Source organism: Macaca fascicularis, chromosome 4 (assembly GCF_037993035.2).
Source record: "Macaca fascicularis isolate 582-1 chromosome 4, T2T-MFA8v1.1".
NCBI classification, from domain to species: domain Eukaryota; kingdom Metazoa; phylum Chordata; class Mammalia; order Primates; family Cercopithecidae; genus Macaca; species Macaca fascicularis.
Genome location: NC_088378.1, coordinates 129,635,244 through 129,649,135, shown reverse-complemented (window position 1 = coordinate 129,649,135; position 13,892 = coordinate 129,635,244). Strand labels below are relative to the sequence as shown.

Genomic DNA, 13,892 nt, shown 5'->3' with positions numbered 1-13,892 from the left:
TAAATCCAGACATTCTCGTTTGGCTGAGCACTCTAGGCCTAGACCCATGAAGCTAAGAGCGACACTCAAAGACTGCACTGTTGAGAGAAGCTAACGTTAAAGGCTGTAAATATATTGGGGAGTCCAGCACCGGAACCCGGGAGCTCTTTTAGTGGGAGGGGCGGCGCTGATGGCGCTTCTGGCCTCCGAATGCTAGGGGGCGCTGTGATCGCCGCGTGGCCTCTTGAGAGCCGGGAGTCCACCGCGCAAGCGCAATCTGGCTTTTTCGCCGTCTCCACGTGCGAACCTCCGCGGCAACGTTTTCGAGAAAAATGCCCAAATTGAAGGCGGCCCGTGGGGTCGGGGGTCAGGAAAAACATGCGCCCCTGGCCGATCAGATCCTGGCTGGGAATGCGGTGCGGGCAGGGGTCCGGGAGAAGCGGCGGGGTCGCAGGACCGGAGAAACGGAGGAAGAGTATGTGGGACCCCGGCTGAGCCGGCGGATTTTGCAGCAAGCACGGCAGCAACAGGAGGAGCTCGAGGCCGAGCATGGGACTGGGGACAAGCCCGCGGCGTCGCGGGAACGCACCACGCGGCTGGGTGAGTGTCTGGGATGAGATCCGAGGAAGACAGTGGCCAGTAGTGGGGCGGGGTGGACAGCTAAAAAGTGTCTGGCAGGGGAATTGCTTCGAGTCAACAAAGGGTCCGTATTACACTTGCAAAAGTAATGGAATGGGAGACTGAACCCTGTTCAGAGCCCTCCGCGTCCACTCCTAGTTTTAGGCACTCCCTTCTACACATCCCCTAAGTTAGGCCAACAGTAATCGCTCGCTCCACCCTAGCATTTATCCATTGGTTTTGTAAATATATATGGGATACCCACTACGAGCTTTGTACTATGCTCGGAGTTCTATCGAATGTTTGGGTACAGAAGTAAACAACATAGGCACGTCTGACTTAAGGACCTTACAGTCAAGCCCAGTAGAGAGTCAATTAAGTAGACTCTTAGAATAATATTTTTCTATGATAAAGTGTCGCTTCCCTGGTAACAATAGCATTGGTCTTGAGAAGCTTCTCCGATTGCAGCAGGACCTTTTAAGTTGAGAACTGAAAAACGAATGGGAAGTGTTATGAGCAGAAAACACATTGTTTAGCAGCCAAAGAGGGAGAGAGATGAAAGACGTTTGATATTTTCTCGCTAGGGAGGGAGTGTTGACCTCTGAGATGCTTCATCCGTTTTCCAGATCTCATCTAAAGCAATATTTGACGCAATTGAATAGTGGCCTCCTGGCCACAGTATCCTTACTTGGGTTTTAAGACATCAACACTCCTGTTTTACTGCCACCTCACTTCTCAGTATCCTTGACTGACTCTTATTGCAACCTCTTATCCTCAGTCCTCTGACCTCTTCAAATATTCTCTGGTGCTGGCAAGTTTCGTGGTTTAAATACCATCTCTTGGGTGACTACTCCTAACTTTATAGTCTAGCCCTGACCTCTTCCATGAAATCCATATTCTTATATTCAACTGCCTATTTGGCAACTCCAATTTAAAATCTGACAGCTCAAATTTAACATGTACAAAACAGAAATCTTGACCTCTCCAAACCTGCTTCTCTCACCATTGTCTTCCCCGTCAGTAGCGTATTCTTTCATTTGCTCAAGACAAACTTTAGACTCCTGTATTTCTCTCTCCCCCTCTCTCCCTCTCTCCCCCGCCCCATCTCCTCTCTGTCTCTCCCTCCCCACATCTGATCTGTAAGAAAATTCTGATGACTCTGCCTTCAAAGTATATTCAAAATCAGACCACTTTTCACCGCTTTGGAACACCATCCTGTTGAAGCCACCACAATCTCTCACCTGGATTATCACAGTAGCCTCCTCGTTAGTATCTCATATTCTCCTTTTTTTCTTTTTCTTTTTTTTTTTTTTTTTTTGAGATAGAGTCTCTCACTCTGTCACCCAGGCTAGAGTGCAGTGGCACAATCATAGCTCACTACAGCCTCAATCTCCTGGGCTCCAGCTATCTTTCCCACCTCAGCCTCCCACATAGCTGGGACCACAGGTGTGTGCCAGCATGTCCAACTAATTCTTTTTTTTGTTGTTGTTGTTCTTTTTTGAGACGGCCCAGGCTGTAGTGCAGTGGCACGATCTCAACTCACTGCAACCTCTGCCACCTAGGACCAAGCAGTTCTTCTGCCTCAGCCTCCTTAGTAGCGAAGATTACAGGCATGAGCCATCACATCCAGCTGATTTTTGTATTTTCAGTAGAGATGGGGTTTCACCATATTGGCCAGGCTGGTCTTGAACTCTTGACCTCAAGTGATCCGCCCACCTCAGCCTCCCAAAATGCTGGGGTTACAGATGTGAGCCACCTCACCCAGCCACTAATTCTTTAATTATTTGTAGAGATGAGGTCTCACAGTGGTGCCCAGGTTGGTTTCAAACTCCTGGGCTCAAGTGATCCTCTCTTCCTTGGCCTCCCAAAGTGCTGAGATTACAGGTGTGAGCTACTGCACCCTGCCATATCTCATACTCTCTACAAAGCACTCCACAGGTAGGGGATTACAATGGTCTACAATGCACTTTATGATCTGCCTCCTTTACCAGTCTGACTTCTACTGCTTTCCTCTGCGCATTCCACTCCACCTATACAGGCTTCATTGTGCCTTAAACATGGGAAATTAGAGCGTTTGGCCTGGTTGTTCCTTCTCTCTGGGATAGTTTGTTCTCATACACTTGTAGGGTTACTTTCTCAGAGAGGCCTATCTACTCCATTTACGATTGCAGCACTCTACTCCATCTCCATACTCCCAATATTTCTGCCCTATCTTTTTTCATAGTACTTTTTTTTATTTTTTTTTTTTGAGACAGAGTCTCGCTCCATTGCCTAGGCTGGAGTGCAATGCTGTGATCTCGACTCACTGCAACCTCCACCTCCTGGGTTCAAGTGATTCTCCTGCCTCAGCCTCGTAAGTAGGTGGGATTACAGGCGCCTGCCACCACGCCCAGCTAATATTTTTTTTTTGTATTTTTAGTAGAGATGGGGGTTTTGCCATGTTGGCCAACCTGGCCTCGAACTCCTGACCTCAGGTGATCCACCCGCCCCGGCCTCCCAAAGTACTGGGATTACAGGCATGAGCCACCACACCTGGCCCATAGTACTTATATTTTAACCCAGTATATTTGTATGTTTATTTATGTCTGTCTTTTCCAATTAGACAGGATCTGGTGCGTTCAGAGTGGTATGGTCATAGACTGTCTCATCCAATTAGAATGTAAGCTGTATAGAACAAAGTCTTTTGATTTCTCTTGTTCATGGATATATTGCCAGCACCCCCAACAGTGCCTCACATATAGTGTAGGTGCTCAGTGTTTGCTGAATGACTGGGTTAATGGGTAATGAATGATGGTCAGGTAGGTAGGAGCAAACTTGCAAAAGATTTAAAAACCATCCTTACAGCAATAGGAAGAATGGAAAGCTACTGGAGAATTTTAAGTATAGGGCTAATCAAATCAAATATGTGTTTCTGGAAAATTACCGTCTGCAGAGTGGAAAATGAGTTGGAGGGAAGCAAGGTCAGAAACATGGAGATGAGTGGGTGACTGTTGAATAAATCCAGGCAAGAAATGATGCTGATCTAGGCTTAGATGGGGCTGTGAAGCATGTGGGAGACAGTCTATGAGGTAAAATTGAATAGGATTTAGTAATTGATTGGGTGTTGAGGGTGAGGGCAAGGGATGAGGCAGGAGCGCCTCCCAGGCTTAGCACTGGGTGGACAGTGGTACCATTTACTGAGCTGTGGATGGTTAGCATTATAGACCTAGGAGGGAAAGAAAATTAATATAGTTGATGACAGGTGAGATTTGAGGTGACTGTGAGTCATCCAAGAGCGGCTGTACAAGAGACACCTGGAGTTAGGGTCTGGCGCTAAGGAGAACCACCTACAAAGTACACATTTGGGAGATTGTTGGCATGTGGAGACAAAATGTCTGTTCCCCCTTAGCGTTTATCACATACTGCCACTGCCTTTGTTGTTAATGACCTATTGATACATAGCATTATAGTTCCCCACTTGGATTATTAGCCCCCCTTTCCAGATGCCCAGACATGTAGCCTTCCAAAAATGGAAGTTATTTAAATGGACTACTTCATTTATTTTATTTATTTATTTATTTATTTATTTATTTATTTATTTGAGACGGAGTCTCGCTCTGTCGCCCAGGCTGGAGTGCAGTGGCGCAGTCTTGGCTCACTGCAAGCTCCGCCTCCCGGATTCACGCCGTTCTCCTGCCTTAGCCTCCCGAGTAGCTGGGACTACAGGCGCCTGCCACCATGCCCGGCTAATTTTTTATATTTTCAGTAGAGACTGGGTTTCACTGTGTTAGCCAGGATGGTCTCGATCTCCTGACCTCATGATCCACTCGACTCAGCCTCCCAAAGTGCTGGGATTACAGGCGTGAGCCACCACACCCGGCCCTTTTTTTTTTTTTTTTTGAGATGGAGTCTTGCTCTTTGGCCAGGCTGGAGTGCAGTGGCGCGATCTTGGCTCACTGCAACCTCCAACTCCCTGGTTCAAGCGATTCTCCTGCCTCAGCCTCCCTCCCAAGTAGCTGGGATTACAGGCGCACGCCACCACGCCCAGCTAATTTTTTGTATTTTTAGTAGAGACAGGGCTTCTCCTTGTTGGTCAGGCTGGTCTCGAACTCCCGATCTCAGATGATCCACCCACTTCGGTCTTCCAAAGTGCTGGGATTACAGGCATGAACCACCATGCCCAGCCAACTTCATTTATTTAAATAGACTGGTGGATTGAAATCTGAACTCCACTGCCTGACTTTAAAGGCCCTCCAGTCTGGCTTCACCTTTCCCACCTACCTAGCATTATTTATTGCTATTGCCTAGGAGACACTTAAATCTGAAGCCTTATTTTCTCCGCGTCTGGAACACACTCCGCCTGCTCCCAAACTGCCCATCCAGCGTCTAACTGTCCTCGCCACTCATCCTCTAAGTGCATATGTCGTCTCTACCACTCATTGTGGCATATAATCAAACCCTAATATGTGTAGAATAGTGGTGAAGAATGCAGTCTAGACCCAGACTACCTGTCTTGGGCAAATTATCAACTTTTTGGTGCTTCAGTGTCCTCATCTGAAACTGGGTATAATAATAGTATCCGCGGCCGGGCGCGGTGGCTCAAGCCTGTAATCCCAGCACTTTGGGAGGCCGAGACGGGCGGATCACGAGGTCAGGAGATCGAGACCATCCTGGCTAACACGGTGAAACCCCGTCTCTACTAAAAAAAAATACAAAAAACTAGCCGGGTGAGGTGGCGGGCGCCTGTAGTCCCAGCTACTCGGGAGGCTGAGGCAGGAGAATGGCGTAAACCCGGGAGGTGGAGCTTGCAGTGAGCTGAGATCCGGCCACTGCACTCCAGCCTGGGCGACAGAGCAGACTCCGTCTCAAAAAAAAAAATAATAATAATAATAGTATCCGCTTCTTGGGTTTATTTTTATTTATTTATTTATTTATTTATTTTTTAAGTTTTTGCCAATGTTCCGTAAGAAGGTTTATTTATTTTTTTTTAATTTTATGTTTTTTTTTTTTGCCAGCATCTCACTGTCGCCAGGCTGGAGTGCAGTGGCGTGACCTTGGCTCACTGCAACCTCCACCTCTTGGGTTCAAGCAGTTCTCCTGCCTCAACCTCCCAAGTAGCTGGGACTACAGGCACGCACCACCACACCCAGCTAATTTTTGTATTTTTAGTACAGACAGGGTTTCACCATGTTGACCAGGATGGTCTCAATCTCTTGACCTCATGATCCGCCCACCTCAGCCTCCCAAAGTGCTGGGATTACAGACGTGAGCCACCACGCCCGGCCACTTCTTGGGTTTGTAAGGATTAAACAGTTAACATGGGTACAGTGTTTAGAAGTTCCTTCTACAGGCACGGCGCGGTGGCTCACGCCTGTAATCCCAGCACTTTGGGAGGCCGAGGTGAGCGGGTCACTAGGGGTCAGGAGATCAAGACCAGCCTGGCCAATGTGGCGAAACCCCGACTCTACTAAAAATACAAAAAATTAACTGGGTGTGGTGGTGGGTGCCTGTAGTCTCAGCTACTTGGGAGGCTCAGGCAGGAGAATGGCATGAACCCAGGAGGCGGAGCTTGCAGTGAGCCGAGATTGCGCCACTGCACTCCAGCCTGGGCGACAGAGTGAGACTCTATCTCAAAAAAAAAAAAAAGAAGTTCCTTCTACATAACTGAGTATGGTATGTTAACTATTACTTATGGCCATTTCTTTCTCATTGTTTCCTGTGTATACGTTTTGTTTCTCAAGCGTGATTGCAAGCCCCTGGGGACCGGGAGCTAATGCATGCCTCATTTGTTTCACTGCACATACCTGTGTCTATCACAACCACATGTGAGGCCTGTACTACATAATGACTAAAGTTAAACTGACTAAATCCCTCAGCTACCTTTTGCTGTGCTCATCCATTTAGTCTCCTCTCTTCTAGGTCCAAGAATGCCTCAGGATGGATCAGATGACGAGGATGAGGAGTGGCCCACCCTGGAGAAGGCTGCCACAATGACAGGGGTGGGCCACCATGCAGAGGTGGTCGTGGACCCTGAGGATGAGCGTGCCATAGAGATGTTCATGAACAAGAACCCTCCTGCCAGGTAGGTCTGGGGATTTGGGATAATGGGTGCTTGTAGAAAGTTCCCACAGGAAAACAAGTTCCCTGGCAGACTTACGATTCCCTACTTTAGGAAAGGGCCCTGGAGTTGCTAGTTGTAGGGGACCACCTTGACAAAACTGGCCCATCCTCAGCAGACCACTGTGAGTGGGAATGACCCAGCCTCAGAAAACATTGTATCCTTCTGTCCATTTATTGTACAACTGCCCAGTTGCCAGGGAAACAGCTCCAGGCCCGTTTTACACCTCTGGGGAGAGCCATCCTATTGCATCTGGTTTTGGTATTCTTGGTTTTTTTAGTGGTAAGCTCAACTTCCTTGGACAAGTGTTCATATCCTAAGCTTCATTTAAGCCAGGGTTTTTCAACCTCAGCATTATTGACATTTTGGGCTGGGTAATTTTATATGTGTGTGGAGGCTATCCTGTGCAGTGTAGGATGTTTAGTAGATATCTCTGATCTCTACCTTCTAGGCTCCAGTAGCAACCTTCCCTCTAATTATGAAAACCAAAAATGACATCAGACGTTGCTAAATGTCCTCTGGGAGGCAAAACTGCTCCCAGTTAGGACCACTAATTTATTCCCATCTATAATAAATGCTGGCTCCAAAACATGCAGGCATTTAGACTGCCTGTGGTCAAACTCCTGAGCCCATAAATTTTGGCCGTGGGGAGTGGAGTCTAGGATAAGGGTCCTCAACCAGTTCATTCTGACCCTGTGATACTAACATAATGGTGTCCCTGATACTTTAGATTGTTTGGGGTTAATGCATCTCTCATTGCTAATTGTACTGTAAAAGCACAAGGAGGCTGATAAATTCTGTGGCAACTTATTTGAAAATGCAGAATGAAGAAATAAAAATGAGCTCCTCTCCCAGATTGATGCCTAACAGTTGAAATATGTGTCACAAAATACGTACTCGGGCCTGTCCCACCAGAGAGCCTCTCAGGTTCTCATTCAGCACCTCATAACTCCTACTTCACTGATAACGCTGACAAATTTAGCAGAATGCTTTTCCAGCTTGCAGTAAATAGAATAGACAAGCTCCTTGAAGTAATCAGAACTTCTGGCAGTTGTAAGAAATGATAGCTGGCGTCTTCAGAAAGCAAGCCTAGATCCACATGAATTCAACAGAGGCCATTTAGTTTGGGGGCACATTATAAGGTACTATAAAGCATCTTAACTTAAGACTTTCAAAAACCTGAGTTTGACTCTTAACCCCACCTGACGGCTGTGAGGCCCAGTTGCCATGTCTGCGTAAGTTTCCATGTCCTATAAGTGTTGCACTGACTCTGGGACTGAAAAGTCCCAGACTCAGTGCCTGGCGTTGAGTAGGACCTCAGAAAAGAGGAGCAGTTTGTTTTTTGTTTTGTTTTGTGACAGGGTCTCACTCTGTAACCCACACTGGAGGGCAGTGGTGTGATCTCAGCTCACTGCAACCTCAACCTCTCGAGTAGCTGGGATTACAGGCGCACACCACCACGCCTGGCTACTTTTTGTTTTATTAGTAGAGACGGGGTTTCACCATGTTGGCCAGGCTGGTCTCAAACTCCTGACCTCACGTGATTCACCTCCCTCAGCCTCACAAAGTACAGAGATTACAAACACGAGCCACTGCACCCAACTGAGGAGCTTTAAATACATGTCAGTCTGGGCATGGTGGCCCAGACCTGTAATCTCAGCACTTTGGGATCCCAAGGCAGGAGCCCAGGAGTGTGAGACCAGCCTGGGCAACATGGGGAGACCCCATCTCTACAAAAGAATAAAATACGGCCGGGCGCGGTGGCTCAAGCCTGTAATCCCAGCACTTTGGGAGGCCGAGACGGGCGGATCACGAGGTCAGGAGTTCGAGACCATCCTGGCTAACCCGGTGAAACCCCGTCTCTACTAAAAAATACAAAAAAAAAAAACTAGCCGGGCGAGGTGGCGGGCGCCTGTAGTCCCGGCTACTCTGGAGGCTGAGGCAGGAGAATGGCATAAAAACCCGGGAGGCAGAGCTTGCAGTGAGCTGAGATCCGGCCACTGCACTCCAGCCTGGGCGACACAGCGAGACTCCGTCTCAAAAAAAAAAAAAAAAAAGAATAAAATACTAGCTGGGCCTTGTGCTATGTGCCTGTGGTCCCAGCTACTTGAGAGACTGAGGCAGGAAGATCGCTTGAGCCAGAGAGATAGAGGCTGCAGTGAGCCGTGATGGTACCACTGCATGCCAACCTGGGCAACAGAGCTAGACTCTGTCTCAAAAATAAATAAATAAATACACTTCAGCAGCCTCTGAAGGCACTGGTATTATATGACAGCTCAAGGTGATAGTAATGCTGAATCATTAAGATAATGTTTGATATACCCAACAATACTGTGTTTAAGGAGGCTGAAAAGAACATAATCAGTTTTAGAAATACTTCCATAGATACACTGCTGTGTACTGACCGTTGCAAGTAATGAACAGACATTAACTTATTTAATCCTTCCATTAATCTTTTAAGGTAGGTACCGTTATTATCCCTATTTTACAAATGAGGAAACAGAGGCATAGAGAGGTAAAGTAACATGCCCAAGATCATACAGGGAGTGGGTAAGCCAGGATTTGAACCTGCGCAGACCGATTTCAGAATTGAGATTCATAATAACCTCCATACAACTGCCAGCTTTGTCCTAAATGGAATGACTTTCAGTTCCTTTGCACCCTGCAGTGATTCTGTCTGTGGTGGATGAATGGGCACAGAGAGGGAACTCTGAGCTGCGCATCCCAGCAGGATCGCAGTATGTCAGTGCTCACAAGGGACTGTGGGGAATCTGGAGCTTCCTGGACAGTGACCACAGTGCTCCTTCCTTCCTCTCTCCCCTCCCCTTGGCACTTCCCCTCTTAGGCGCACCTTGGCTGACATCATCATGGAGAAGCTGACTGAGAAGCAGACAGAGGTTGAGACAGTCATGTCAGAGGTGTCGGGCTTCCCTATGCCCCAGCTGGACCCCCGGGTCCTAGAAGTCTACAGGGGGGTCCGGGAGGTAAGAGCTGAGAGGGGAGCCACAGTGGAAGACCCCTTTGGGGGCTGTGGGCTCCCGCCACAGGCTTTTGCCTTTTGCCTGCATCTCATACTAAAGAAGTCATGGCAGTAGAAAACAGACCTAAGAGGCAGAGTGTGTGGTTTCAGATTCCTGCTCTGCCTGTAAATGACTTGGCAACCTTGGGTCAGTTACTGGAACTCTCACTGGTCATCTGTAAAACGAGCATAATAATGGCACCTCCTTAAAGGGTTATTGTGGGGATGAAATGAGTTAATATATTAAAAGCACCCAGACAAGTTCCTAGCCCACAGCAAGCTTGCCATATGTGGATGACAATGATTGTTTTACCTCCCTCATCCCTAGGTATTATCTAAGTACCGCAGTGGAAAACTGCCTAAGGCATTTAAGATCATCCCTGCACTCTCCAACTGGGAACAAATCCTCTACGTCACAGAGCCTGAGGCCTGGACTGCAGCCGCCATGTACCAAGCCACCAGGTAGAGTAGATGGGGATTTGCAGGCCTTGGGTCTATAGGTGTAGGCTGGGCTTGGGACGGGCAGGCTTTCCTTGCCTCTGGCCCCAGGGCCCTCTCTGCTACTTTATAGCATCATTTTTCTAGCTTTTCTTGTGTCATTTTTTGGGGCCAAGACCCAGTTAGCCAGTTAGGAACCCTCTGTGATGAATTTCTAGGGGAAGAGGCTTTTATAGCCACTGGGATACAGCCCTCCATGATCAATTTCTAGGGGAGAGGCTTTTATAGCCACTGGATACAACCCTGTAGCAGGACCCTCAGAAGTCTGTGACTGTCCAGACATGCTCAGGGCCCTAGTGATAGCAAAATTGAGAGAAGCCATGATAGCAAGAGGAAGGAGAGTAGCTGAGTAGCCATCAGTTTGCACAAGCTCTGGCTCTCCCACAGACAGACGGCACTCCTCATTTGGATATATCTCATTGCCCCTCCTATTCTCTCTCTAAGCTGATGGGTGTTGCATGCACACAGCTCCCACACATCCCTCACTGAAAGAAAGGTCCCATATTTTACTTTAAAACCTCTTGTATGCACTATCCATGGTGATATTTAATGGGCCGGGTCCAGACTGTCGTGTGACTTGGAAACTTCCCCGACTTAACTCCCACTAGGATTTTTGCCTCTAACCTGAAGGAACGCATGGCCCAGCGCTTCTACAACCTTGTCCTGCTCCCGCGAGTACGAGATGACATTGCTGAATACAAACGACTCAACTTCCATCTCTATATGGCTCTCAAGAAGGCCCTTTTCAAACCTGGAGCCTGGTTCAAAGGTGGGATCCCAGAGGCAGGGAAGAAAGTGAAGGGCTGGAGCTTCTATGGGGAACACAGCAGGCCTGGTGTGGGAAATTGCTAGCTGTCCCTGGGCTGGGTGGGAATGCTTCCTACTGTAACTCCTTTTTCTCATCCTGGGCTCATAGTGACTGCCCTTTGACTCTCCCCAGGGGTCCTGATTCCACTGTGCGAGTCTGGCACTTGCACCCTCCGGGAAGCCATCATTGTGGGTAGCATCATCACCAAGTGCTCCATCCCTGTGTTGCACTCCAGGTAGCGTTGCTGGGGGTGGAGCGGCGGGGTGGGGGCTGGTCAGTGGATATCCAGATAGTGGAATTGCCAGGACTTGGGGATGGGTAGAGTGGAGAAGAAGCTAAGGATAGTCTTGGGTTTGTGCTTATTTAAGCCAATGAGTAGGTGTATCATTATCCCCCTAAATGTAAGTTCTGCAACAACAGGGCCCGAGTGCCTGGTATAAAGAAAGTACTCAGTAAATAGATGAACAAATGAGTAGGAAACACAGGAAGAAAGTAGTTAGGGTGGAGACGTTGAGATGTTTGGACCATACTCTAGTTGGGTACTGAAACAAGCAGTCTATGCTGGAGGTAGAGATTTGGGTGGATCCCTGTAGAGATGGTGACTCAAGTCAAGCGAGTATAATACGATTGGGTAGGTGAGAAGGTCCCTGGGGAATACCATAGTGTAAGGGCCAGCAGAGGGGAAGAAAAAAGGGGGAAAGCACAGAGGGAGAAGTAGGATCCTTCTTCCAATGTTTTCCCCGCTAACTCTACCCCACCTCCCTTTCCCACTAGCGCGGCCATGCTGAAAATTGCTGAGATGGAATACAGTGGTGCCAACAGCATCTTCCTGCGACTGCTGCTGGATAAGAAGTATGCACTGCCTTACCGGGTGCTGGATGCCCTAGTCTTCCACTTCCTGGGGTTCCGGACAGAGAAGCGTGAACTGCCTGTGCTCTGGCACCAGTGCCTCCTGACTTTGGTCCAGCGCTACAAGGCCGACTTGGCCACAGACCAGAAAGAGGCCCTCTTAGAACTGCTCCGGCTGCAGCCCCATCCACAGCTATCCCCCGAAATCAGGCGTGAGCTTCAGAGCGCAGTCCCCCGAGATGTGGAAGATGTTCCCATCACCATGGAGTGAGAAAACAGTCAGTTGTCCTGGCCAAAGGGGTTTGGAAGGACACCAAGACCCCCGTTGGTGACTGAAGATGACACCAAACCTTAATGGCTAAAGACCCAGATCAGGGCAGTGACAGATCACAGGAACATCTGTGGCTTCCAGTCCAGGACAGGAAGGACTGAGGGTCTGGCTGGTTCCCTCTTCCATTCTAGGCCCTTACCCCTGTTCAGTTCTGAGAGCCGACTTATACCATACACTGGCATTCCCAGTCCCCAGCTGGGGCTTGGTGTGAGTACTTTTTCTATGGCTATTGTGTCAGGTCACTGTGGATAAAGGCAAAGGCAGGTATTTATTGAACCTGTGTGTTTGGTGTAGTAAATGGAGGTGGGCATTACTCCTGTTAGTATCTGGAAGATGGAGGACATTCTTGTCCCGTTTATATAGGAGCCACCTCCCTTGATCTCCAAGCTTGTTTCTCCAGGCTACATTCACCTTGTTAGCCACCTGGGGACACATCCTCTGCCTTCTCCCATGACAGGCTGCAGCAGCCAGGAGCAGGTTGTCCAAAGATGGTCATGTGTCAGCTGTGGATGAAAGGACTACAAGAGAAAACTTGAGGAAAGCAGAGATACAGTCAAGAAAGGCCAGAGAATAAGGCTGGGCCCAAGAAGAGTTAGATCAGAGCTAGCATCAAACAGGCTCCCTTTCTGGCTTTTCAGCCAATGAAAGCTTTAGTGACTAGTAAACTACGGCCAAGTGCCCCTTTTTTTGTTGATTTATTTTTTGAGACAGAATCTCGCTCTGTTGCCCAGGCTGGAGTACAGTGGCATGATCTTGGCTCACTGCAGCCTCCGCCTCCTGGGTTCGATAGATTCTCTTGCCTCAGCCTCCTGAGTAGCTGAGACTACGGGTGCGTGCCACCACGCCTGGCTAATTTTTAAATTTTTAGTAGAGATGGGGTTTCACCAGGTTGGCCAGGCTGGTCTCGAACTCCTGACCTCAGGTGATCCACCCGCCTCAGCCTCCCAAAGTGCTGGGATGACAGGCGTGAGCCACCGCACCCAGCCCAAGTGCCTGTTTTTGTGTGGCCCATGAGCTAAGAATGATTTTTCCATTTTTAAATGGGGAAAAAAATTAACAGTATTTTGTGATAGGTAGGAATTACATGAAATTCCAGTTTCAGCATCCATAATTTTGTTGGAACAGCCATGCTCACCCATTTACATGTTTCACGTGGCTGCTTTTGTGCTACAACAGCAGAGTTAAGTATAATCCTGCTATAACCCTTATTTGCTTCCAAAATTGTGCATTTGTTCCAACCCATTTAATATATTTGGGAACAGTTTGATCATAACGCAGGCTTAATGTTTGCTTGTGTATGATTTCATCCTCGAGAAACATTAGGTGAATATGGGAAACTGTACCCAGCTGAACCAAGCCTAACTAGTACACAAAACTCACACTTGAACATGTACCAGCTACCTCACTTAGCTGCCCACCTGTGTTGAGCAACCCTTCCAACATCCACTTCCAAAAGCAAAGTGCATGTCTTCAAGATAAAAGGCCGTATTTATTGTAATATTTATGTATTTCTCAACCATTTGACATGTAAAAACCAAGCTATCCTTTTTTTAACATGTGTCACTCATTTGAGTGTTGTGCTTCAAGCCCCATTTTTCCCATGAGACCTGTGGTTTTTATTGTGCAAATTGCATGGCATAGTGATTTTCAGGAACACATAGGTCACATTATAAAGAGAACTGATTATATTTGG

The 13,892-nt window shown here is 47.9% G+C and overlaps 1 protein-coding gene across 1 annotated transcript; it reads left to right on the top strand.

Moving 5' to 3' along the window:
- Positions 1-247: 247 nt before the first annotated feature.
- On the top strand, positions 248-13,753 carry BYSL (bystin like). The gene is made up of 7 exons (XM_005553019.5): positions 248-579; positions 6,496-6,658; positions 9,540-9,678; positions 10,042-10,175; positions 10,820-10,980; positions 11,152-11,254; positions 11,794-13,753. Exons 1-7 carry the CDS (start codon positions 312-314, stop codon positions 12,137-12,139), a joined length of 1,314 nt encoding a protein of 437 aa, XP_005553076.3. The 5' UTR covers positions 248-311; the 3' UTR covers positions 12,140-13,753.
- The last annotated feature ends 139 nt before the right edge of the window (positions 13,754-13,892 follow it).